The 26,829-nt window shown below is 48.6% G+C and overlaps 1 protein-coding gene across 5 annotated transcripts in view; it reads left to right on the forward strand.

Annotated features, from left to right (window-relative positions):
- SIK3 (SIK family kinase 3) overlaps positions 1–25,097 on the forward strand; it is a 263,839-nt gene extending 238,742 nt beyond the window's left edge. For 2 of the 5 annotated variants that reach the window (XM_070384161.1, XM_070384165.1), the window contains exons 14-25: positions 1,877–1,947; positions 4,172–4,315; positions 8,075–8,225; positions 8,967–9,092; positions 9,360–9,445; positions 9,876–9,985; positions 10,991–11,330; positions 12,106–12,980; positions 21,830–21,993; positions 22,879–23,011; positions 24,070–24,240; positions 24,953–25,097. In XM_070384161.1, the coding sequence (XP_070240262.1) occupies positions 1,877–1,947; positions 4,172–4,315; positions 8,075–8,225; positions 8,967–9,092; positions 9,360–9,445; positions 9,876–9,985; positions 10,991–11,330; positions 12,106–12,980; positions 21,830–21,993; positions 22,879–23,011; positions 24,070–24,227 (2,358 nt within the window). In that variant the 3' untranslated portion in view covers positions 24,228–24,240; positions 24,953–25,097. The remainder of the gene's footprint in view (positions 1–1,876; positions 1,948–4,171; positions 4,316–8,074; positions 8,226–8,966; positions 9,093–9,359; positions 9,446–9,875; positions 9,986–10,990; positions 11,331–12,105; positions 12,981–21,829; positions 21,994–22,878; positions 23,012–24,069; positions 24,241–24,952) is intronic. The other 3 variants (XM_070384163.1, XM_070384162.1, XM_070384164.1) reach the window with 3 other exon arrangements.
- The last annotated feature ends 1,732 nt before the right edge of the window (positions 25,098–26,829 follow it).

Genomic DNA, 26,829 nt, shown 5'->3' on the forward strand with positions numbered 1-26,829 from the left:
TATTTCAGCATGTCCTCAGATGAACACGTCCTGATGCGGTGAAACCTGTGTCTCCCTCCAGGTGATAGGGAACGGCACCATCACTCCCCTGGGTTTTCTGTTTAATTCTTCCCTGTCCCTTACTTCCCACATCAAAGCAGTTATGCCATGCCTGTAAAGTAAGTGTCTCTCTCCTGTCCCATCTCCACTGCCTTTTTCCCCACTCAAACTACTGTCATCCTCTGCCTGGATTAACACAGTGGCTGCCAAATGGGCTTCCTGGTTCCAGGCTTGTCTCCTCATCCTTGTCACCTGACATTTTCACGCTGCAACTAAAGCAGGCCAGCTTTCTAAAATATAAATCTTGTAACATCATGTCCCTGCTTAAAATCTTTAGTGATTCACCACTGCCTTCCCTCAAAATAAAGTTCTTCATGTGGTATTCAAGGCTGTTTATAACTGGCCACAGGGCTCCTCTCCCGCCTCATCTGTAGCCACTTCCTGTATAACCCTGTTCCCGCCAGCCTCACAGAACCATAGTTAGGGTTCTGGAAACCCTAGAAGCATTCAGACAGTGGAATTATCCCAAAAGTTTGTTTTGTTTTATAATTCAGTTCAGTTCAGTTCAGTCGTGTCCGACTCTTTGCAACCCCATGAATCGCAGCACACCAGGCCTCCCTGTCCATCACCATCTCCCGGAGTTCACTCAAACTCACATCCATCAAGTCGGTGATGCCATTAAAAAACGCTGTTTTGTAATAATGAAAGTGTGATTTTTGCTTCAGTGCTTGAGGCATGGTGGTTCCGTGAGCCCCAGGGTTTGAGTAGCTGTCAAGGCTGTACGATGTCCCAGCCCACAGGCAGCTGGGAAGAGTCACCATAATGCATGCATATTGTGGTGGTCCTCATGTTTTGGCGGGTGACAGTGATTTTAAAGCGTTGAATTGTAACTTCACAGTTATATGTTATGTGCTACAGTGGACTTTTAGAAAACCAGTATGCTTTTCTGGCGTTGCTGCTGCTGCTGCTGCTAAGTCGCCTCAGTCGCGTCCTACTCTGTGGGACCCCATAGACGGCAGCCCACCAGGCTCCCCTGTCCCTGGGATTCTCCAGGCAAGAACACTGGAGTGGGTTGCCATTTCCTTCTCCAGTGCATGAAAGTGAAAAGTGAAAGTGAAGTCGCTCAGTCGCGTCCGACTCTTAGCCGTCCCATGGACTGCAGCCCACCAGGCTCCTCCGTCCATGGGATTTTCCAGGCAAGAGTACTTTCTGGCGTTAAGGACATCTAAAATCTGGAAATAACTTTAACATGAAACAACAAATCAGTTCCTAGTCATTCCAGGTAAACAAACTCCTACTATATTCTCAGGTCCTCAAACACCCATGGGCCTTCTCTTCTCTCTCGGCCAAGAAACCTTAGACGCTTGCAACCTCTTTCCTTCTTGGCCGGACTCATTCCTACTCATCCTTCAAGCCTTGGGTACGGGGCCACGTCCTCTAAGATGCCTGCTCAGTCCCCACACACCCATGACTGGGTCATGCTATTTTGTCCTTTTGTCTGTTTGCCTATCTCTGTCCTCCACTGGACTGTAAAACAGGGGCAAGAACTTTATTAATTCACATTATATCCTGGAACATAGTGGGCATTCAGCTTATTTATTGGATGAATAAATGAATGAAGGAAGATGAATCAGAGGAATTAAAATCAACTGAGCAAGGTAAAAGTGGGACAATTGAAAGGTCTGTGAATGTTCTGTATAACCCAGGGATCCTAGAAAAGCTTTGCAGATTAAAAAAAATAAAGTACCTGAGAGGCCTGCCCCGAGCCCAGTGTCCAGAGTAAGAACTGCTGCAGAAGAAGCGCCGCTTTGAGCTTTTCCTTCCTGTCTTTCCTCAGGCAGTGCCAGCAGTCACCCCTGTGGACGAGGAGAGCTCGGATGGGGAGCCAGATCAGGAAGCTGTGCAGAGGTAATGTGGCATCTGGCAGTGCTTGCAGAGCGTCCTTGGGCAGGCTCCCCCTGCGACCAACGAAAGGTCACCTCTGCCCAAGGAGGTGGTCCAGTGCAGCTTCAACATTTGTGTGGTCTCTTTGCTCAAGCCAGATGGCATGTTCCTCCCCACACGGAAGTCACGGAAGACTACCCAGAAAATGTCATTTCTGTAAGCACCATTGGAAGTCCCCTAAGTGACAGCAATAACCATAAGAACTTTTTCTCTCCTCCCTCCTTCCTTCCTTGCCCCCTGCCTTCATATTGCAACTCCGATAGTATTCACAAGGCACAAAGCCTGCTCCTACCTGCCAAGAACTGTTACTGAAAAGGAATTGGAGATTTGGGATGACAGTGATCCTAGCTAGTCTGGCCATGGACCGCTGGCATGGACTCTTCCTTTCCAGGAGAATGAATACCTCTTGTACTGTTTGCTGTGTTTCTGCCATCCCCTTGTATCAACAAAGAGATATTGAAAAAAGAATATGGGATTCGGTCCAGGGACAGATGCAAATATCCATTGTTTGCAGAGATGCCTAATTCACAGAAAACGGCAGTGACCATCAGGCATGCTGTACTGTTCATTTGACCTCAGTTCCATTAGCCGTGGTCCTCCAGCTTCATGCATGATCCCTTGTGGGAGTTGATTTTCTTATTTTTCGGGGAGGGCGGGGGTTGACCAGAATCCAGCATGTATTTTCCCAGAAATACAGGTGTTCTTCAAGATTATATGTTTTTTCCCTTGAGGGAAGTTGAAATAAAATGGTTTTCATGGGCTCTTGGGGAAACTTTGAATGTTTTTATCAAATGGATATTAAACCGCTAATGGCTTACCTACCCTCTGGCAAGTTTACATACCACTAATTACTCTCTAGCCTGTTAACTGGTTTTAGCTGAAATGGGCAAAGTAGTTAAGAATGAATGAAACAAGACCTCTTACGCGGATGGTTGCTGGCCAGTGTCCTTTCTCTACCCGCTAGTAGCTCTGCATGAGAGCTGCTGTCCAAAAAGAAGCTGGTCCCGTGTGGAAAGAACAGTGGAGAACAGGGGTGTTGGCAGGTGGGCAAGTTCCTTCTACAGAATAGCCAATAGAAGAATTGCGTTGACTTTGTTTCTTTCTTGATGTTATTATTTCGATAGGTTGCCGATCACAGGGTGTATAAAGTTGCATATAGGCCCTGCTGGAGTCACGAAGAGAAATTAGGAAACTTACTGCCTTCCTACTTGAATTAGATAGCAGTATTTCATCTTCTCTTCTTTGTCTTACATTTTACCCCTCCAGCTCCTCCTTTCTTCTTTAAAGACCAACATTTAAAGGGTAAAATGCCCATCCCTTTTGATGTCATGGAAGGAATGATGCTTCTTTTATTCATGCCCAAGAAGAGCAGCAGTGGTGAAGGAAGTCATCGTCCTGACCAAGGGGGACCAATGCGCTATGGTATTAGTGGTGGGTCTGAAAGACCTTCAGAATAAAAGTCATCAGCTTGTGAACTCTTCAGCTTTTGAAACTTCTCTTTTCTTGCCTTGCCTTTTTTTTCACCTAAAAAACAGTTCTAAACATTTCATGTGGTTTCATTTCTTCATCCTTTAGAGAATGTTGGTCTCCTGGGGACAGCATCAGTTTTTCTTCTCCGACAGTGGAGTTACAGTCTTGGGGCATGAGGAAAGGGTTGGTGTGGGAACTAACTTAGCCCCATGCAAAAGGATCTTTTTCCATGATTTGTAGCAAGGTCAGCCTCAAACCCTGCGGGCAGTGGCCTCAGGAGACATACGCAAAGCCCATCTGAATCTCTCTCTCAGCTCATCTCTAGGAACAGTCCTTAGGGCTCATTTCCTCTGACTTGTATTTTGGAAATGTGGAGGGAAACCAAGGAACAAAATTAACCAGCAGAAAATACATTCTTCTCCTGAATGGAATAAAGTCAGGAAAATTGATCCACTTCATGAGCGACATCTGTTTTCTCTCTTCTCTTAACGGCTACTCTTAGGTCCAGCATTGAGCCACTTCAGTGGGAAGCCAGCTTTTGTTGGCCTTCTGGGACATGTCTCACTTCCATCCAGTCAGGAGTCTGTTGGCCATTGAGCCCTTTCTGTGCTCTGGCGCCACTTCATTCTGAGTGCTTTGGATTAACTTCTAATGCTTCTTGCTGAGGAGTACTCCTGTCTGTCTTTTTTACTATGAAATGTGCTCCTGCTTGTTGCAGGTACTTGGCAAATAGGTCCAAAAGGCACACACTGGCCATGACCAACCCTACAGCTGAGATCCCACCGGACCTACAGCGGCAGCTAGGACAGCAGCCTTTCCGTTCCCGGGTCTGGCCCCCTCACCTGGTACCTGATCAGCATCGGTGAGTAGCCATGTGAGCCGTGGGAGCTCCTTGAGGCCCATCGGACAGGCCCCTTCTGGCTAGTCTTAAGACGTGGTGACTAGCATCATGGCTTTAAATAGCATCCTGAACTTTGCATCTTCTCAGCTCCTTGACTCAGCCGTGCCCAGGGCCATAGGAGACGCTTCTTTCCCATTATCTCGTAGACATGTTTATTGCCTGCAGTTGCTCCTCATGACTCTAGACGTTGACTCATAGATGAAATTGAACTTGAAACCTGCAAGTGGGTGAAGCTCTCAGAAGACCAGCTGGAGATAGGATTTGTAACCACATCAGTAGGCTTGACTTTTAATAACCCATCGCCATCAGAAGGATGAGCATTTCTTATCATGTGACCCCTGAATGAGGAGCTTGGATGGGGGAAAACACATTCCTTTGTGAGTGGTAGAGTGGAGACACTGCATCCTCTTGAGTGTTGTGCTTGAAAGTCATCCTTGCAGCATTCTGATGGAAAAATCTTCTAGTAGGTCTCTGGTAAATTTATAATTCATTTTCTCTTAAAGACATAAAAACAAGTGTAGCCTTCCTTGCCAAGAGAACTTCACAAAATTGAGTTCAAGTAAGCCTGGGAATGAGGGGAGTGACACCTTGCTAGATTAAGAAGGTGGTTATCTTCTGTGAACTCTGTGATGACCAAAAATCTAAGCTTAGTCCTTTCCAAAGCTGTCCCCAAGCTCACAGGCCACAGTTTCAAAGCCACCACCAGTCGCTAGAGCTTGTTTGTTTTTTTTTTTTCCCAGTCTTTTTGGGAGGACAGTGAAGAGCAGCCTTACTTGGGAAGTTGGGAAAGCAGATTCTGAGGAAATTAAGTTTATAAATGTGCTGTTACTCAGTCTTGCAGCCAGACTCACGCTGGCAAGCTTGACACAGTGTTTGTATTGTGTCTTGTGACCCACTGGGCATCACAGGTAATCAGCAGAGACAGGTGACCTCTGAGCAAACTGAACCATCATTAATGCCACGTTGGAACTCAGAAAGAAGAAAGATAAGGTTTCATAAGTGACCATAAATAATATGGTACAAATGGTCTGTTAGGAGTGGCATGAGTGACATTTCTCAAATAAAACTCTGGGGGTACAGACAGTATTTTTCTCAGGAGAATCTTTCAGGAACCTCACTGTTACAGTTCTCCACCACTTTGGGTGATCATTAGCTGCCCGTACATTTTCTATGATTTCTCAATAACTCTGAGCTCTCTACTGTTACCTGATAGACGTTTATTGCTTTATTTCTCCCTGTTCCTGTCTTTCCTTCCTTGACAGCCCCACACTTGGATTTTTAGCCTTTGCCAGGCTCTGTTGTTTAGTTTCAGTCCTTTGGGTTTAATCCTTGTTTAATTCAGGTGCTCCTCAGGCCATGTTGTTGTGGGGCAAGCATGAAGATGAGCACATCCCCACAGTCTGCCTTTATCGCTGACCTGATACTGTGTTTAGTCCTGTTACTAAAGGAAGGCCACGCTGGCCCACAGCTCCGTTTGTGTGGTTTCCACGCTGCCTGGTCATTGTCAAGGCCTTGCCTGCTGGAGATCTGTCTACTGTCTGTTTCTGTGTGAACACTCTTGGTAGAGTGTTTCAAGGGTTCCCTGTGGTCAAGCCAGTTTGAACTGGAATGAATACTCTGTGAGTGACGGATCGTGTAAGGTGCGGTGTTTATGCAGACTCAGCTCGTCTCCATGGAGTTGCTGTAAAAGCATGGTGACAGAAGAGACTGAAGCAAGTCTTCAGGGCGAAAGGGAAACTTTCCAAGGCTGTCCAACACTGAGAATGGGTGGCCTGGGGAGATTATTGAATTCCTTCCATTTGCTGGAGGAAATGACACAAGAACAGCAGATATGTCTATTCTTCTGGGGTATTGTAGATGAAGTCCAACATGAAGACAGAAGAGGTATCTGAGTGTGTAATCCTGGAATTGTGTAATTTATAAATTAAAAGAAAAATTAAGTGTAATTAACCAAAAAAAACCTAACTAATACAAGATGGATTTTATTTAGGTGGGGAGCCAAGTCCCTGTTTGAAGAGTGTAGTGGGAATATCAGCCTGCCATGAGGCTGTCCTGAGTTTGAATGTGATTGCTAATAAAAATAAAACACAATTGATACTCTCAGTGCTTCCAAAATGAGCAGCTACATGAGAACTATTCCTCTGAAGCTCCTTGTGCTGGGCTGCCCAGGCTGTCAGTTTGTTCACAACCCGATCTTCTGGGAAAGTCATGAAATACCTGGATCTGGGGTGGGAGAGAATGTGTTTTGTACAGACAGACTATAATTAACTCCTTGAAGAACACAGATTTCTGAGTGAATCAGAAATGTGTCCACCATCAGAAAATACTGAAAGTATAAGAATCAAATTCTAGGAGAAAATAGTACCTGCTTGCTTTAACTCCAAACACCTGAAGTAGAAACAGAAATAAATATTGAGGAAATACCCCTGAGACCAGCTCCCATGATCACTGTTTCTGGAGTGTGTCTTCCAGACTCATTTGTCTTTTGTGTTACCGAACCCAGATACACGTTGTGTTCATTTCATCAGCTCACTGCTGTGTCAAGCTTCAGGTGGAGTCTCAAACAGGAGCCATCATTAGAGGGTAGAGGGCTTTTCCCTGCTGCCAGAACTCTTTTAACTCCTCTGCACACTCATCAGCCCCTCCTAGACCCTCCGTGTCTGCTGCACTTGAATTCGCTTGTTCACCCGCTTTCTTAGCCTTGGTTCCGCTTCTGTCCAGAATGAGTAACTGGCAAGGTGGTACATCATTTCACCCACAGCTCAGTGTGATGTCATCTCTGCCCTGGACCTGAAACCCTGATCCTTTCCATCAGCTGCTGGAATGCTGCCTTGGCAGTCTTTTATCTGCTTACTTCAACCCATAAACATCTCTTTCTGATTAGGTAAACAAGTATAGGTCTTAGCTTCTAACTCTCATGTCGTCTTAGGCATTCCTTACTGATAGCTCGTTCTTTCTTTCTGTAAGACGCTGGCTTTGTTCTTATTGAGCAGTGGGGGTCATTTTGAAGGTAATCCACACAATTCCTCTTTCATTAGCAGGTTGGGAGGGTGCCACTGCTCTGAGAAGTTACCTCTCACAGCAGATAACCTTATTTGCGTTGACCAGGTATGTGCAGGATCTTCAGGCCCACGTTACTTAAGCATGGGCTGTCTCCATCTGGGGATCAGAGACCCCCAGTTTCCCCACTTTAAGCTCCACCTTGTGTTTTCTAGCATAAAAAACCTATGAATTCCAGGCCAGACCTTTGACCCCAAAGTTGACTAGTTTCCCTCTGGTCGGTCATACAGAGGTTACTACTCAGGGAAAACTTTAGGTCACACGGGTAGGTTTGTTCTAGGTTTGTAAAGGCAGTAGATAGAGACATGACTGTAAAAGGAGGAGTTCCTGTACAGCTGGGCTTGAGGGCTACTGTGAAGCTCCTCTCTCTCTGACCCAGTGTATTTTTAAGAACTGGATGTATATGATCCCAGGACCTTCCCAGGCTTGGACATTAAGCCAACTCAAGGTAAGTGGAAATGGAAAATGGTCACTTGGAGGCCTCTAAAGGGAAGGCAGGCTAGGGAAACGACTGGCCTCTGGAGATGGCATGGAAATGGCATAATATGCCAGGCTGCGTGTGTAGCCAGCAGCTTTGTGTTCATCTGGAACAGCGTCCCTAGGTGATTTGGTCAAAACCCCTCAGTCCTAGCCCCTAACCTTCTCTTCCCATATATTCAGCTCCACCTACAAGGACTCCAACACCCTGCACCTCCCTACGGAGCGTTTCTCCCCTGTGCGCCGGTTCTCAGATGGGGCTGCAAGCATCCAGGCCTTCAAAGCTCACCTGGAAAAAATGGGCAACAACAGCAGCATCAAACAGTTGCAGCAGGTAATGTTAGAGACGGCAGGCACCTCTGGAGAAGCATGGGTAGCAGAGACCAGCATGGGTAACAGACCGGTGTTGCAGGAGGACACGGGTGTTAAGCTCTCTGCCCCCTCACAGCAGCACTGCAGTTTTAGAGGTGCCAAAGCAGACAGTCCCTTACACGCTTTCCTTCCTTCTGCTTACGTCCAGCTTTCCCCAGGAAGGGACTAAATTTCCTCCTGTCTCTGTGGTTCCTTAGAGAGGAATTTCTGGGCTTGGGTTTCAGTGGGAAGCACCCGGAAATGTCTTTTGAAGCAACCCTGGCGTTCCCCTCATGACTTATGGGCACTGGGTCTTGTTGGAGCCTGCTCTGCGTTCTTACCACCTGGCATACTCTCCAGCTGGTATGGAATGGTGCTCCCAGAGGAAGGAAGTGTACCTCCAGGCTTCTATAAAGGGCCGGTTTCCTTTCTGCCTTCCTGACGACCAAGCTTCGAGTGGCATGTGCCTTGTACACCGATTTCACACTGGAACCTTCGCTCGTACCCAGGCCATCTTGGTGTTTTTCCCTTCATGCAGCCAGCACAGAGCGTGAATATATTTAGTACACAAATGCCCACCTAAAGGGGTTAGTTGCTCATCAAGGACACAGTTCTCTGTGGGCTCCTTCTGCCCATGAGACCCAGAGCAGCTCTGCGTCTGCTGACGGCACTGCATGGGGTAGGCCTGGCTGTATCCCCTCTGTATGAACTGCTTTCCCTTCAGGAGTGTGAGCAGCTGCAGAAGATGTACGGGGGGCAGATTGATGAAAGAACCCTGGAGAAGACCCAGCAGCAGCATATGTTATACCAGCAGGAGCAGCACCACCAAATTCTCCAGCAGCAGATTCAAGTAGGCCTTCCCTCTCCGCTTTCTCCAACTTGTCTGGAGTTTGCTCTCAGGCTGATGGGCCTGTCAGTGCTGGAAGAGATCATGCAGGGCAGAGTGGAGTTGAGTTATTTGTGTGGTTGCCATGTTTGAGTCAAGGTAATCAAGCCTTTTGATGAACGACGGGAGCATAAATCTCAGTCACAGATAGTCTCTTCCCTTCCCGAGAATACCTCTGGTTAGTCTTCAAGCTCACGAGTATTTTTTTCTCCTTTCCCGCATGTATTTTAGGACTCTATCTGTCCTCCTCAACCTTCTCCACCTCTTCAGGCTGCATGTGAAAATCAGCCCGCCCTCCTCACCCACCAGCTCCAGAGGTAATGAAACATGTTCTTTGCCTAAGCTGTTGGCCTAACTCACATGGGAGACAGAACTGACGATAGCATTCATCTTGGAAAAACCCATCTGAAAGGCAGGAAGACCAATTTAAATTTCAGCAGCTTCCTAAAATCCTGACTTCCTGTGCCACTTCATTTTCTTATCCCCATGAACCATGTAATCTGACACCTAATACAGGAGGCCAGATGCAGTGACCCCTGCCTCCTTGGGCCGTCTGGGAAAATAAGATGCAAACAGGCTTTCAGTAGACTGTGGTGGGCGGCCTGTGTGTGTGTGTCTAGCCTGGAAGCTTATGAAAACTAAAAATGGAGTTTCTGCCTGTGGGTATCAAATGGCTGAAACTAACTTCAAGGTTATATTGTCACCTCAGGAAGTGTATTTACTCATCTGGTTCTGTTGTTTTTGAAGGTTAAGGATTCAGCCTTCCAGCCCACCTCCCAACCACCCCAACAACCATCTCTTCAGACAGCCCAGTAACAGCCCTCCCCCCATGAGCAGCGCCATGATGCAGTCTCACGGTGAGTGGAGAGGTTTTCTCCAAACCGTGAGCCACAGGAGAAGTGAGGCTTCGTCTTGATTGCCTCAAGCCACTGGTTGCGGTGACGGAGCAACATGCTGTGTAAGGGGGTGGTTCTAGTGCCAGGCTGCCTTGGCTTGGCTCCTGCTGCAACCAGCTCCTTAGCTGTGAGATCTCAGGTAAACTACTTAACTTCCGGGCATCTCTGCTTTCTCAAATGTAAGACAGGGATAATAATACTATGAGATATATATGTTAGGTATAATACTTAGAATAGCCTCTGGAACAATATAGTTCTCAATAATGGTTGACTGGTATTGATGTTTTCATAAAGTCCCCTCCAACTGTACCAAACGAATGGGCTACCACCAGAACCTTCCCTCTTGTCACTCTTGAGTTTGGTGGTCCTCTGGGCACGTGGCTCCTCTCTTGTGGGTGTTCAGATGGAGGCAAAGATGAGCGGGCCCTAATTTATACAGTTCTTCAGAGGCCAGCACTCTGAGGGGTTAGCGTTCTGAAAACTGAGAATCTCTTAAGTAATGCCACCCAGTCTAGATCCCCTGAAGAGCCTGAGTTGGTCTCAAAGCCCTTCTTACTCAGAGTAGGGTCCCTGACCAGCAACATCAGCAGGAAAAATCAAATCTCAGATCCTATCGCAGACCTACTGAATGAGAATCTGTTTTAGCAAGATCCCCAGGCCCTTCACACGTGCATTAGAGTTTGAGAAGTGTTGCCCTGAATGAGAGCTACTCAGAGAGTAATCAACGGGCAATTTCTTGGAATTGCAAATTCTTAGAGCCCCGTCCTTACCTACTGAGTCAGCATTCTGAGTGTTGGGCCCAGGAGTGTGTGTCTTCACGAATCCCCCAGAGGAACCTTCCATGCCCTGGAGTTGGAGGAGCCCTGCTCTGGGTGCTATGCAAGTTGAGCATCCTCAGTGGCTCCCATGACTTCTGGCCGCAGGTAATCCGGGCATGTGGTCACTCTGGGGCTCCTTTCTCCCCAGGTGCTACATCTTCCTCCCAGTTTCAAGGCTTCCCCTCCCGCAGTGCCATCTTCCAGCAGCAGCCTGAGAACTGTTCCCCTCCTCCCAGCGTGGCACTGACCTGCCTGGGCATACAGCAGCCTCCCCAGTCACAGCAGGTGACCATCCAAGTCCAGGAGCCTGTCGACATGCTCAGCAGCATGCCTGGGGCCGCTGCCGCCTCTGCAGGCCGGGGTGTCTCCATCAGCCCCAACACCAGTCAGGTTCAGATGCAGCTCCGGACCAGCCTGATGGCCGCCCTCAGCTATGGGCACCGGCCCTTGTCCAAGCAGCTGAGCGCCGACAGTGCGGAGGCCCACAGGTGAGGCTGCTTGGAGTCTCCCGGCTGTCTCTCTGGGGGACCCAGGTGGGAGGAAGCCCCTTAGGAGGAGGAGAGGAGAACAGAAGGGCTCTGACTGGGCTGTGCTCATTTCAGCCTGACTAAAAGTGAGGCAGTGGGCTTGGGATGGACTTGAAACCTATATGCTGACTCAGGATCAAAATGCTAGTGAGACTCAGGAGGATAGTGACACAGCTCCCTTACTATATAGCTTCCCAGGCGGTGCAGTGATAAAGAATCTGCTTGCCAATGCAGGAGATATAAGAGATGTGGGTTTGATCTTGGGTCAGGAAGATTCCCTGGAGGAGGAAACAGCAACCCACTCCAGTACTATTGCCTGGGGAGTCCCATGGACAGAGGAGCCTGGTGGCCTGTAGTCCATAGGGTCACAAAAAAGTCAGACACGACTTAGCGACTAAACACCACTACCACCTTACTATAGGTCTGCAAAGAAGAAAAGGGCCAGTTAGAGGAGTAGGTAAAAATCTCAGTTACCCTCCTTGTCTGTTCTTCTAGGATTGTTTCTTTCCATCACTCATATTCTAAGAGATGGGCACATCTTAATTCAAGTGATGTTGCTACCCTCAAGCCGGAGGGGGTGGTGGGGGTACTGCCTACACCCCCATCCTCCCTGTGGCCCCGCGGTTCTCTGTACCAGCAGAGACTCACTGCTGAGGAGGAGTGGTAGCCGTTCCCCGGGGAGTTTAGTACAGTTGTCACACGGATGCCTGGTACTCACTCCCTTTTGTGTCTGCAGCTTGAACGTGAATCGGTTCTCCCCTGCTAACTACGACCAGGCGCATTTACACCCCCACCTGTTTTCGGACCAGTCCCGGGGTTCCCCCAGCAGCTACAACCCTTCACCAGGAGCGGGGTTACCTCCCACCCAAGCCCTGAAAGTCCCTCCGCTTGACCAGTTCCCCACCTTCCCTCCCAGTGCACATCAGCAGCCACCGCACTATACCACATCGGCACTGCAGCAGGCCCTGCTGTCCCCCACGCCGCCAGACTACACGCGACACCAGCAGGTGCCCCACATCCTCCAGGGACTGCTCTCCCCCCGGCACTCACTCACCGGCCACTCGGACATGCGGCTGCCCCCGGCGGAGTTTGCACAGCTCATCAAAAGGCAGCAGCGGCAGCGGCAGCAGCAGCAGCAGGAATACCAAGAGCTGTTCCGGCACATGAACCAGGGGGACGCCGGGAGTCTGGCTCCTGGCCTTGGGGGACAGAGCATGACGGAGCGCCAGGCTTTGCCGTATCAGAACGCTGACTCTTACCACCACCACCACACCAGCCCCCAGCACCTTCTGCAGATCAGGGCGCAAGAATGTATCTCGCAGGTCTCCTCCCCGACCCCGACCCACGGTTATGCTCCCCAGGCGGCGCTTGTGCACTCGGAGAGCATGGAGGAGGAGTGCTCGTGCGAGGGGGCCAAGGACGGCTTTCCGGACAGGAAGAGCGGGAACACATTGACCAAAGGTTGCCATGACAGCCCCCTGCTCTTGAGTACAGGCGGCCCCGGGGACCCTGAATCTCTCCTGGGAACCGTGAATCACGCACAGGAGTTGGGGATCCATCCGTACCGACAGCCGGCTGCCGCCTTCACTAGAAATAAGGTGTCCAGCCGAGGTAAGAGCCCTGCAGGGTCGATCTCTGGGCCAGCCTGCCCTCGTTCAGTGAACTCAGCGGTGTTTACCTTTTTCAGCTGGTACTCTGGGTTGCTAAGAGAGAAAGAATTCCTGAGAAGACCTGCAGGACCTTTTACGGGAGAAGCACGTAGGAAATGGGTATCTGATGGGGGAAGGGAATCTGTTTTCAGAATTAAAAGAGAGTGATAGAAAATGAACACACAGATGATGGTCAGCAGGATGTATTACCTGTTTTCCCATATTCAGACTGTGGTTCCTTAGAATCCAGAATTTCTCAGCTGTCATCAAAATAGCTAGCTTTAACCTCTGTGATAGAAAAAAATCAGCCAGTGCTAGGGAAACAGGGTTTAGTGTAAACAGTTTTGGAGTAAGTCAGGGTCCCTCGGTCCTGGACTTGCCTCTGTTATGAGTGCAGTGACCTTGTCACTTAACCCTCAGGTTCTTATTTCCCCATCCGTGAAAAACGGCAGGAGGAATAACAGTCCTTTGCAGAGTATTTGTGAAGATTAAAACATACACATATGTGTTTATGTTGATACATAATGTTTGTGTGTGTGACACAGGGGGAGAGAGGCATACTTGATAGCTGAATGTATGATTTAAACAATTTGAGGTATTATTATTCTGATCACTTCGTTAATAAGCTAAGTACAGAATGTTACAGCATCACAAGGGATGCCATGCTGTTTCGTTTAGTATCACTGTATAATTAATGAGGGCATTCATTTTCCTTTGGAAGGAGATTGGAGTCACTATAAGTAAGTTATGCTCAGGAAATGTCATTTCATTAATGTCATAGCATTCACCCTACCCAAAATCTGGACTGATATCCATCCCATCATCACAGATCTTGAAAGCAAGTTTCTCCATAAAATATTCAACCCTGAAACTGGGCACTTTTCCCACCCTCCCTTCTTGAAGCCTGTCCTGCCCTGCACTTTAAAGTCAGTACACCAGACTCAGCTCCTGGGGCAGTCGGGTCCCCAGGCACAGGGCAGGATGGAAGACCTGACCCTGAGTCAGTTTATGTGAAGAGGGCGTGGTGCCTTCAGGTGGTGCTCATTAAGCACCAATAGGGATGCAGTTCCATAAAACTCCCGTTAGATCTGGGCTTTTGAGCAGATGGGTACCATCCAGTTTGAGGTCTGCACCAGTCAGACGTATTGTGTCCACCTGCAGTTGCTGTATTTTTGAGTTGACGTAGGCTAGGGGGAGGTTTTGGGACCAAGTCATAAGTGGATTGGCTGACAGACTTGGGGATGTTTAGGCTTGGGGGGAAAACTCAGGAGAGCCATCACACTTGTCATATGGAAAAGGATTAGATTTCTCTGGATTCATATTATGAGGCAGAGCCAAGACCAGGATGGAAGTTGCAGCAGCTTTCAACCCCCAGGGAAGCCTTCACAAGAACTTTCCAGAAGAGGCTGCTGAGCAGACTGGGAGCTTTCTGTGGCTGGGAGTATACTAGCAGAGGCAGCTTGACGGCATCAGGGAGGCTGGGAAAGCTCCCTGTGTGAACGGCAGCTTTCATCGGAAAAGGAGGCGAGCTGACATTTCCCTAGGGCGTTTCACATGCCACACACCAGAGGCCGGTCACACGTAAATTCACCTAATCCTCACAGCTCTTCCCATCCCCATTTTACCGGTGAGACAACTGAGGCACAGATTAAGTAATTCACCCCCAAGGTCCACAGCTAGGAAGTGGCACTGAACCAGAGAGCTGCTCACTCCACTCCAGCAGACGTGTCCTGAGCACACACCGCGTGTGCAAGACTCCAGGAAGGAGCAAGTGAGCACACAGTGCACACTCCCCACCCCTTTACCCTGCGTTGCCGTATGTGGAAATAACCTTTTGAAATATTTTTCTTCAAAATGATTCTCTCTTGATTCCTTTCACTTTTCCCTGCTCTGTGACGACTATATACAGAGAGACCAGGAGGCTTGAACGTGCTCGTGTCCTCCGATTGTCAGAGGAGCCCCGCCCCTTTTGGCTGGCTTGCGGGTCTGTTTAGTGCCTAAAGGAAAGCAGAACGTGGCAAGTTCAGGTGCTGTGGGAGCACCAGAGCCAGGGGAGACTAGTTCTGTTTCAGAGCAGAGCCAGGTCTCCCCCAGTGGGTGACATTTGAGTGAGGTCTTGGTGACCTCGCAGGTGGCCCAGTGGTAAAGAATCCACCTGCCAGTGCAGGAGACTAAGGAAATGCAGGTTCAGGCCCTGGGTCGGGAAGATCCCCTGGAGGAGGGCTTGTAACCCTTTCCAGTATTCTCGCCTGGAGAATTCCCATGGACAGAGAAGCCTGGCGAGCTTCAGTCCATGGGGTCTCAGAGTCAAACATGTCTGAGCCACTGACCACACACAGACTTGGTGGATGAAGAGGATTTTGCTGTTTGGATTTAGGGGAGAAGCATGAGGAAAGGCCATGGGTGAGAGTGTCTCAGGAATGTTTTAGGGGGAGACAAGCTGCCTTCCTTGAAGTGCAGTCTACATGAAGGAATTAGAAGCTAAGGGCAAAGGCTTCCTGAAACCTAGAGTCTGATCTGGATCCAGCAGCTTTAAATCAGTTCACTTCAGACCAACACATGAGTCAGGAGTCTCTTGACAGATCCCTCCTACCGTTCCCCAAGCTGAGCGCCTGCGATCTTCTCCCTCTCCCTTCTCCCTGCCTTCTTAGACCCACCGCCATCGCCACCACTCTTCTCTGCATGCGTCTCTTTCTCTTTAGGTTTCTGGAAGAATCCAGCTGTAAATACACCCCTAAAGGTTTCAGCTCAAAAATACCCTGTTCTTGTTGCCTCATGATCAGGTTTGAAAGTCTTAGTCACACTGTCACGTCTGACTCTTTGTGACCCCGTGGACTGTAGCCCCCCTGGCTCCTCTGTCCATGGGATTCTCCAGGCAAGAATACTGGAGTGGGTAGCCTTTCCCTCCTCCAGGGGATCTTCCTGATCCAGAGATCAAACTGGGGTCTCCTGCACTGCAGGCGGATTCTCCACTACCACGATCAGGTTTGCTTGCCCCCAAATCCTCCTTTTTCTTAGATCTCCTTTACCTGACCTTTGATAAGACCTTTCCTAGAGGCCATAATCTTACCTCCTGTCCCCCTTGCCAGTGTGTGCTAGAGGTAATCCTTCCTGTGTCTGCCTAGTTTACTCTTTAACTTAGCTTATGCCTTTTCTTGAATACTATTACCTTGCCTCTTTCTAACCTCTTTCCACTTATGTTTTGAGACTTTTGGAACCATATATACAATTATCTTTAATGAATAAAGCCCCCAGTTGATTACCACGTGGGTTTAGGATCCAGTACAGTTCGATAATGCAATAGAGAAAAAATGGCCTAGGGAAGCCCAAAGCTGCTCCAGAGTTAGAAACCCTCCGGGAATGTATGTCTGCATGTTTAAAACTACTTCTTATACTGAGGCGTCCCCACTGTCCTTACCTTAAGCACAGGAGCTTCCTCTGTGACCCCCTGGCGCATAACCCCTCCCCCTGTCTTCATCTGTGTAGTGAGGGATGCTGGCTAGGTGCCCGCTCCAAGAAGGTGTTTGTAGTACCTCTGTTCTGGGCTTGGTGCGCTCCAGTCAGTTACTCGTTTATTTTTCACAACCACGCTGGGCATGTGTTTCATGATCCCTTTTACAGGAGAAACCGGACTCCACAGCCTCTCCCCGCTTTAACCTGACATGCTCTTGTTGTTGTTCAGTCCCTCGGTTGTGTCCAACTCTCTGCGACCCCAAGAACTTAGCCCACCAGGCTCCTCTGTCCATTGGATTTCCCAGGCAGAAATACTGCAGTGGGTTGCCATTTTCTCCTCTAGGGGGTCATCCCAACTCAGGGATCAAACCCACATCTCCTGCATTGGCACACAGGTTCTTTACCACTGAGCCACCTGGGAAGCCCTAACCTCAGATGCTTCTACTCTTAAGAACTTGAGAACTTGCAGTTTGACATCAACAAAGAATCATCAGATAGTTTGCCATTCCTTTTGCCAGGAAAGGGTTGTGATGCTCTCCCCCTACCGCCCTGCAGGCACGTGGGGGCAGCTCATCCTTGTTTATCTTTGTGGGTGGCGGGGATGCCTCCTGCTTTCTCTAATGATACCCTTCTATCTGTGTAGTCACACACTAGCCCCCAAACATTCCATCTGTTGCTTCTATGACAGAGCAAAGTCAACAAAACTTATTGAATGATTAGGTCACATAAGACTGTATTTTAGGTCCAGTGGGGAAGGCAGGGATGAAAAGCTAGAGAACCTGCCCTCAGGGAGCTTATGCTGGGGGGATGGGGGCAGACAAGCTCATAAACAGCCTTAACATGAAGCACTGCTTAATGAATGCTGTAAAAGATGTAATTATAAGAAGCAGAGCTAGTGTCGTCCTTCTAAAACTTCTTAAGGGTAGCTTATCAGGGATTGCTGATGTTAGTCAAGGAGAATTAAATGCCATCCTATCAATGGCCATAGTTACTTATTTTATGGCCACTTGCCACCAATCAGTGTGGGGCCAGGCTCTGCCAGAGAGCTGAGCCGGCAGCCTGCCAGAGGTCTGTTTGAAATATGTAGAAGGTCAGGGCTAGACATGCCCCATGCTGCCTGTAATCTCCCTTTCTGTTCCCCAGGAGTAGAAATAGGTTTATCTCCCCCTATGAAAGTTATTACATACACTTGATTTTTTTTTTTAACTTTGAAATTAAATATGATAGCATAACAGTTTACGCAGTGAGAGTACCAGCTTGAACTCACAGAGAAGACCACGTTTTCCCTGAGCCTGCTCAGCTTCAGCAGCCCTGGAGGACTTCAGGCCCCATAGAGGGGTGAAATGGTGGCAGATTGGGAGGGCTCACCCTCCAGAACCTTTGAGAGGGATATGCACACATGCACTTCTCTCATTTTCTCTTAAGACCCAGTAAATGAGTAAGGACGAGTCAACATTGACAGATTCCACAGAGAGTTGTGCAAGCTGCCCCACGGTTCCCTAGGTAGGTGGGCGGTGTGCATCGTGCCCGTTTGTGTATTTTTTCCCCTTGCCTGATCAGATGGTCTTCGCCTCCTCTGTACTTTCTCAGCTTTGCTTAGGTAAATACCTGAGAATCCTGCTCTTGGCATCCTCTTTCTGCATCCTTTGGTGAGCTTGACAGTTCCTTCAGCTGCTGAATTGGCATAAAGAATGCCAAAGATTTGAGCCTCAATTTCCTGTTCCTTGCTCAATGGGTTAGTCTGTTTAACACGCAGTGCCTCCCTTGCCAAACTGGTCAGTGGATCTCCTCTATAGAGTCACATTCAGTTCAGTTCAGTCGCTCAGTCGTGTCTGACTCTGGGACCCCATGAATCGCAGCACGCCAGGCCTCCCTGTCCATCACCACAAGGGCCCTCTAAACTCAGCATTCTTACTAAAAATAATTACTTTGCTTGTGTAGTCCTTTCCAATTTATGAAAGGCCCTTTGACACCTGTTATCTCTTGAGCCCCCAAACAACCCTCATTTTTCAGATAGGGAAATTGAGGTTAGGTTAAATGACTTGTCCAATTTCATACACTGTGATGGAGCTGGAACCTGACTTCAAATCCCCTGAATTCTTAGTCTTATGTTCTTCTCTTTATGCCCCCTTGCCTCGCATTCTTCCCCTTCCAAGCATATCTGCCAAGCCAAGGGTGCCAGCCCTTCCTGATCTTTGACCTGTGAATTATATTGAATTTGAACAGAAAGACCCCTGGTTTGCTACCCAACCCCATTAACACGCTTCTTTTTTGTCTAAGTTTATTTTTGGCTGTGCTGTGTGGCTTCCCAGGTGGCTCAGTGGTAAAGAATCCACCCACCAGTGCAGGAAACCTGGCCTCAATCCCTGGGTCAGGAGGATCCCCTGGAGGAGGAAGTGGCAACCCACTCCAGTTTTCTTGTCTGAAAATCCCAGGGACAGAGGAGCCTGGTGGCTACAGTCCATGGGGTCACAAAGAGTTGCACAGGACTGAGTGACTGAGCACACACACGGCCATGAGGCTTGCAGGATCTTAGTTCCCTGACCAGGGATTGAACCCGGGCCCCAGAGCGCCAAGTCTTAACCACTGAACCACCAGGGAACTCCCTTTCATCTAGTTTTTAACTCGTATTTATATCTCCTAAACCAGAGGCTTCTTTTCTGGAAATTAAATTTTCAGTGGCTCACTTGTTCACTTACCTGTGGTAAACTAGCCCCATTATTCCCAAAGTAGGATTCTGTGATAAAATCATCTTCTTGTTTGTTTTTGTCAACTGGTTCATTGTGCCCCATCCTCTCAGAAATAACATCTCTGAAATGAGTATAAATAATACCAGTCTTTACTGAGCTCTTACAGAGGACCAGATTCAAGTAAGCACTCCACAGACCTGTGGAGTGAGTCCTGTTTGCAGATGAAGAGAGCGAGATCCAGTAAAGTCAGGTAACTCGCCCAGGGATTCTGGTGAAGCCAGGATCCAGGCCTGGGGCTTCTGAGCCCTAGGCAGGGGAGTCAGGAAGGTGTGTCATGAGATTTGTCAAGAAAGATTCCGTCTGTCTCAGTGGCACACCAGACCTGAAGGCTGTAAAGAGGGCAGGCGAGGACGGAATCCATGGGACTTCCCCGCAGGCAGGGCCAAAAGGAAGGTGAGGGCAGGCGAGGACGGAATCCATGGGACCTTCCCGCAGGCAGGGCCAAAAGGAGGGTGGGTGTTCAGATGTGGAGAAACCCCATTCTCAGGAATAAAAACACATTTCACAGAGAGAGATGGTAGGGAGGGAGGTTTAGCCTACATATCACCCAGAGGCAGCCTTGCACCACTTCCTGCCCTTGGCCTTCATTTGGACCTGCAGCCAGCACACGCACTGTGCCCACTGACGGGGATCGGGCTGGTTGGCAGGTGTGTGACCTCATCCCACAGAGCAGCTTAGTCTCACTTGCCTTCCTCTCGGTCATTTGGAAGCTCCCATTCCTCTCCGTTGCATTACCGGCAAGGTGCATGTCATTTCATTCCTCTACCTTCCTGTCCCGCCCCAGCCCCTAAGCCCTGGCCTCACCGTGATGGTTAAGGAGACCATTTGAATATAGAGACCTGAAATACTTTACACATCACTCAAGCAGCCCGTGTTATTTTCATTATTCACATAGATACTGGGTTGGTGCAGTTAGCGTTAGGACTGTGTTTCCCATTAAAATTTGTTTAAAAACTTGGTCTCACCAAGGTACCGTTCATTGTGAGATAAGCCCGGTGGTTGCCAGGGAACTTTAACCCAGAAAAACCAACCAACCAAAGAAAACACATGTTCAAGTGCTAGACTCTTAAGGACTGGAGCCAGACATGCCAACAGGAGGACCCTGTCAACCTTGGTGTGGCCTTGGTACTCTTGACCATCCTTGTCTTCTTGACCATCGTGACTCTGACAGGTGACTGACCTATATTAAGAGAGTTTATTGATATCAGTTAGAATATTATTAAACACTGGTATCGGACAGTGTTCTGGAATACTGAAGGCTCATAAACATGCATGTAATAATTCTTGTCCTCAAAGAATTTACAGTTTAATATGAAACATTAACACAAATACACAATTGAAGATGGTGCCAGGAATAATGTTAGCATAATCAGAGTCTAATAAAGTCTTCTGACAATGAAAGGAAAGAATGATTTATTTCTGTTTGAAAGGGAAAGTTTCATAAAAATGATAACATTTGAGATGGACCTACAAGGATACATTGATTAGAACTGGCAGGAATGGAAGTAGAAGATTAAGCATTTCCAGGGAGAGAGAAAGGTGAAAGCAAATGCACTGAATCGTGAGTGGTCCCCTTTGACGAGCTTAGAATGTAGGGGTGAATTGTGTGGGATGCTCATTGGAAGAGAGGCTGGGCCAGTGAAAATGAGGGGTTTGGGCTCCACTATAGAAAGGTTCATCTTTGTAGGGCCGTGGAAGAGGAATGATTAGGAGCCTATTATAGTGATCCAGGCAGGAGATAACCAAACTTGCATGAAAGCAATGAGACTGGAAAGAAAGAGATTAAAGTGACCAACACTGGAGAGGCAGATTCTTCAGACTTCAGGTGATGTGGAATCAGGAGTAAGGAATCAGCAGGGACTCCATGAGCTCATACCCAGAAGATTAGGAAAGGAGGTGTTGGTTGTGGGGAAGCTGGTGAGTTCAGAATTGAACCTGTGAAGTGTTTGATGTTGTTCAGCCATCCAGGGAAAGATATCTAGTAAATAGTTAGAATTTTGGATCTGGAGCTTAAAAGAGCATTTAGTAATTCTTTACATAGAAGCAGTGTAGTTGAAGCCATGAAAATAGATGATATTGCCAAAGTAAGTGTGGGGAGAGTGAGAAGGTCAAGGATAGAGGTAAAGAGAGGAGGACCCTTGAAAGGAGTTGGGGCTGGAGTCGGAGGAGGAGAGGAGAGGACTGGGCGGGGTACGGAGGGGAAGCCAAGGGAAGAGAGAGAGGTGTCCACAGGGTGGAAGCTATTCTCCCAGGCTAGAGGTCCTGAAGGTCCAAGAATGATTCTCCTGTGCATCTAGGTTTGGGAACATAGCACTGTCAAATCAACAGAGAAATGAAGAGAAAAGAAAAGGTTCAGCCAACCACTAATACATGGATTTTTTTCTCGTAAGGGAATGATCCCTGCAGAGAGAGGCCCAGGAAGGACGAGAGTTGGCAGGCTGGTCCAGGCTCCTCCGAGCGTCACCAGCCAGCTGAGGTTGGCCGAGTGGCCCGCCAGTGGGGGTCCTCGCCCTGGCCCACTGTGCCTTGCAAGATGCTGCTTTGGTGAGAGTGGACTGAGGGAAGTGCTAGGTCTGCTGACTGACCCTATTTTGCTCTGTCTCCTCAGAGTCCGTCCTAGGGAAATGCATGGATAGAAGTTCTCCTGGACAAGCGATGGAGCTGCCAGATCACAATGGACTTGGGTACCCCGCTCACCCCTCAGTCAGCGAGCACCAGAGGCCCCGCACCCTCCAGAGACATCACACCATCCAGAACAGCGACGATGCTTATGTACGTCGGCCCCTCCTGCTTTTTGGAAGCGGGGTCTTTGAAAGCAGAACTTAGGAATGTGGGGTGGTGTCTCTTGTTCTCAATCAGAGTCCAGCGCCCCTGAGCACTCAGGGAGTATGTCTCTGAATCACTGTAACAAGCCTGAAATTCCAGGAGAATCTCTGCTGACGCCGAGCTCCACGTTGGAAGCTGAGGATCAAGAGCATCCATTTCCTGTAGTCTTAGTTATTGAACTTCTCCCCAGACAGTTGAAACAGGCCCCAGCAGATGCGCCTTCAGACTCTCAGTTATTACTCTGGCAGCTGCCTTGAATTTATTCAGACTTCAAGGGAGCTAGTCCACTTGGCAGAGCTTTATTGCCTTAGGGCAGACTCTTCGGCGGCACAAATACAGCCACAACCAGCCACATGTGACCTTTCAATTTTAAATGTAATTAAAACAGAATAAAACGTAAAACCCAGTTCTTTAGTCAGACTAGTCACATTCCAGGGCTCAGTAGCCACTTGTGGCTAGCGGCTTTCGATTTGGACAGGGCAGACAGAGAACATCCCTGTCCTTGAACAGAGTGCTGTTGGACACTGCTGCCCTAAGAGACTCCTCATGGCCTTGAGCCAGGTCAGAAACCTGGTGTTGGAATGCCATGTAGATGTCTGGGGCGCCAGCTGAGACTCCCTGTGCCCCTCCCTCCCCGCGCGCACCGCCCCAGCCTTGGCTCCCCGCACAGCATCCCCCTTTGGATAGCCCTGCAGAGGAAGGGGGCCTGGGAAGTGGTGCTTGGGACGGTGCTTGAGGCCGCCCTCTGCCTGGGCTCCTTTGAAGGGCACAGCGGTCTCTTAAGGCGCGTTCTCGGCTCTCTTTACTTCTTTTAATAATTGTTTTCTGCAGGTGCAGCTGGACAACTTGCCTGGCATGAGTCTCGTGGCGGGGAAAGCACTTAGTTCTGCCCGGATGTCAGATGCAGTTCTCAGTCAGTCATCGCTCATGGGGAGCCAGCAGTTCCAGGACGGGGAAAACGAGGGTAAGGGGCATTATGCATGGGCACCCCAAAGAAGTTTCTAAAGGGACCCCCCCTTCCCTCTTCACCAGTGACCACTCCCCTCTTGTAGGAAGAGCCCATGGGAAGCCACAGCATCCCCGTGGGCTTTTGGACACCGCCTTTTCCCAGTTCTCTTGCACTGAGTGTGAGAGCACGGAGGAGCCCGCTCCTGACTGAGCACAGGGCCGTCACTGTCCTGTCTGTAATGCATGTTCAGATGCTCCTTCAGTTACTCTTGTTCTGGTTCTGAGGAGAAGGCACCGTGTCCTAATGTCTGCCTCCCGTTAGAACCAGTAGAGGGAGGGGATCTTAGCTGATAAAAGCACAGACCCGGGAGTGGATGGATCTGCAGTTAATCCTGACTGCTCTGTACTGGCTCCACAGGTTAAGGCACTTAACCTTTCTGACCCCCAAGATCCCCCTCTGTAAAGTGACAGAAACAATAGAGCCCATGTCCTCGATTGTGCTGGGAGCAGTTGCTAGCTTCCTGCATGCGTGCCCAGTCATTCAGTCATGTCTGATTCTTTGCGACCGTATGGACTGTATAGCCCACCAGGCTCCTTTGTCCATGAGATTCTCCAGGCAAGAATACTGCAGCAGGTTGCCGTTTCCTTCTCCAGGGGATCTTACTGACCAGGGGTTGAACCCATGTCTCTTACGTCTGCTGCATTGGCAAGCAGGTTCTTTACCACTAGCACCACCTGGGAAGCCTGTGCTTGGGAGTTTAAAGTGCTTAGGCCCATGCCCTGAGCACAGAGTGTGCCCAGGTGTCAGGGTCTGCCAGCACGAGGCTGTCTTATCCCACACCACGGAGCTGACAGCCTGACAATGGGAGACAGTAAAGAAGAGGGGAAATGGACAGTGGGGGCAACAGGAAGAAGCTTGGTCCCCAGCCATGGTCGCTAACCAAACTGAGGGCCTGCTCTGAACTAGAACTCAGGGCTGCAGAAGTTTCAGACTTCTCTCTTCCTCTGTCTACCTCTTGCCCACCCCCCACCCAATCTCCCTGCAAACCTCCCAAGTTTTCTCTGGTCTTGCAGAATGTGGGGAGAGTCTTGGAGGTCAGGAGCACCCAGACCTGACAGATGGCAGCCAGCATTTAAACTCCTCTTGCTACCCATCCACTTGCATCACAGACATACTGCTCAGCTACAAGCACCCCGAGGTCTCCTTCAGCATGGAACAGGCAGGCGTGTAGCAAAAGATGGAAAGTGAGTATCACCCTGACCGGAGCCAAACCAGCCCTTTGGCTCAGTGTCAGCTCCTGATCCCATCAGGAGATTGCTTCCATATGCACTTTGAGCCAATGACCTTGACAACACCACTCCTCCAGCCAAGGTTTTTGCATCTTTCTGCTCCTTCATTAAGCACCATGCTAATTGTTTGAGGGGTAGATGGGGGCATATAGAAGAAATACTGGCCATGGTCCCTTGGTCGAACTGTTGAGGATAAGGCACGTTATAGGTGCCATAGCCTTCAAAGAGTAAGTGAGCTTCAGAGGACAGACAGGACTTCTGGCCACAGTAATGGAAAAGGAGGTGGTTCTTGAACTCAGTCCTAAAGGATGAAATTCAGCAAGAATACATGTCTAGCCAGATCTTTTCTAAGGCTGTGCTGCAAGTGGAAAAATATACCAGAAATTTGTGATCAGAGGCCAGCAGTAGAAAACAGGTCAACTGGCCGATTTTGGAGGAGTAATGCCTAAACATACACAACAGGTAGTATCAGTTCTGTCTTTGAAAATTCATTGACAGACAAGACTCGATGAAAGTTAAGCCATCTGGCAAATCTGTATTAGAGCCTCAGTACAGCAAATCCTCCTAAAATATCTGAGGTAAAGTGAACCATTTTTTTGAAAGTTTTCAATGGAATATTTGAGTCTTTGTCTTTTCAAACTAATTCTCTGTGTCTGCTCTGTTGCAGGTTTATGTACAGTGCGGGAATGAAAAGGTTGATTTTAAACCAACAGTATCTAGCAGCATTGCGCCAAATTGCCATTGTTTTCCCTCCACCCAGAATGTCGGCTCCTTTCCTCCCATTTGGTTCATCAGTGTGCTGTTCTTTTGGGTTCTGAGGGGGGTTTTGCCATGTTCGCCTGTATGACCAAGTCACCAAGGAAATAAACAGGAAATCCATGTTCGCCACCTTTTGTGAAAGTGTATTTGGTGTATTTGAGTTGATGGTTTGGTTTGGTTTTTGGTTTGGGTTATTTTTGGTTGTTTTTGGTTTTAGGTATGTTTTCTTTGGGAGGTGATTTTCTTTCTTATTTCTTTTGTTTCCCTTTTAAGACAGAAGAGCAAAGCAGTTAGCGTATGGTGGCCAGGGCCCAGAGCCATTCCCCTCCCCAGCCTGTCTGCAGAGTGCCCTTCAGTGCCTGAACTGCTTTTACACAGAAGCAAAAGCTGGAGGGCAACATACTCTGGAATGTAGTGGCTGGAGAAAGAGACAAGAGGGAAGGGGCAGCAGCCTTTGGCCCTTGCAGAGCAAAAAGAGACACCCCCAAGCCTGGAACCTGGAGAGGTCTTTTCTGCTGGGATCCACTAACAAACATGTCTGGCCAAGCCAAAATCACACAAGAATGTCAGCATGGAGGCTGAGAGTGGCCTGGCGCTGATGGGTTGCCAATTGGAATATCTCTTTGGTGTGTAACTCCGCTCCCCTCTTGTAACTCAGAAAGTTGGTTGCCCTTATCACCCTGCTGGTTCTGCCCGTGGACTGAACACCCAACGGTGGTACTGTGTGTGTGTCACCTTCCCTTCTCATGGTATATTGTGATATAACAAGGGTTGTTTCTCCATGTATATATGTATGTATCTGTACACATACATAATACATGCATACATATATATATCCATATATATATAATGCTTTTCCCTTTCAGCCTCTTTGTCACAGGCAAGAAGAACAGGAGGTTGTCTTGGGTCCTGCCACCCTCCTAATCTTCTCCTCTCTGCGCATCCTCAGCCCCTTATTTTAATTCTTGATCATGTAGGAATTGTTTTTCGTAAATGTTGATATTATTGTTATTATTGTTATTATTATTAATAATAAATACAAACAAAAGAAATTTTTGTTTAAAAGAGAAATGTTTAACCAGATTCTGTTCTATTTGAATTGTGACTTGCACCTTTTGTTCAAAGTATTTTATTTAGACCTTGTAATTGTGGGCGGTTCTCACTCGTGCCAGTGACAGATGTAGTGCCCTCCTTGCGCGCCCCGCCTCCCTGCTGAAGCAGTGCATATGCAATAGCTATTGTTTGTGTCATTATCTTTATTTTCCTTCACCGTTAGAAACCAAAGTCTTCTCTGCTGGCTGCGGGCTGGCAGAAGATCTGGGTTATCGCCTTCTGATCTTCAAAACAAGGAAGAGATGTTAATTAAATACTCTTGATCCATTTTTCTGGGGAGGCAGAGTAACAGGTCCCCTGGCCCCTCCTCATCTTTCATCCTGAATTTGCACAGGAGAAAGCGGGTGCCCAGCATGGCCATCCTGGTTTTGCTGCCAGGATCCCCCATGTAGCTTGTCCTTCTCTCTGATGTTGGCAGCTCAGCTCCTGGACCCAGTATCCCTCGAGTGGGTTTCTGCAGTGCAAGAGCCTTTCTTGGGACTTCTCCGTGTTTCCATGGTCCCCACATCCCCTCTACTTGGTGGGAGCCACCAGCTACTCACCTTCTGGAAGCAACTGAGAGAGCCCGAACAGCCACTGTTGACTTCTCTGGGCTCGTTGCTGCTCTGACGCCCCTGCCGGCCACGACCACACACTCAGCCTGTTTTGTTCACGGAACTGATGGACGAGCAG

The sequence above is a fragment of the Bos mutus genome, chromosome 15 (genome assembly GCF_027580195.1).
Source record: "Bos mutus isolate GX-2022 chromosome 15, NWIPB_WYAK_1.1, whole genome shotgun sequence".
Taxonomy (NCBI): Eukaryota; Metazoa; Chordata; class Mammalia; order Artiodactyla; family Bovidae; genus Bos; species Bos mutus.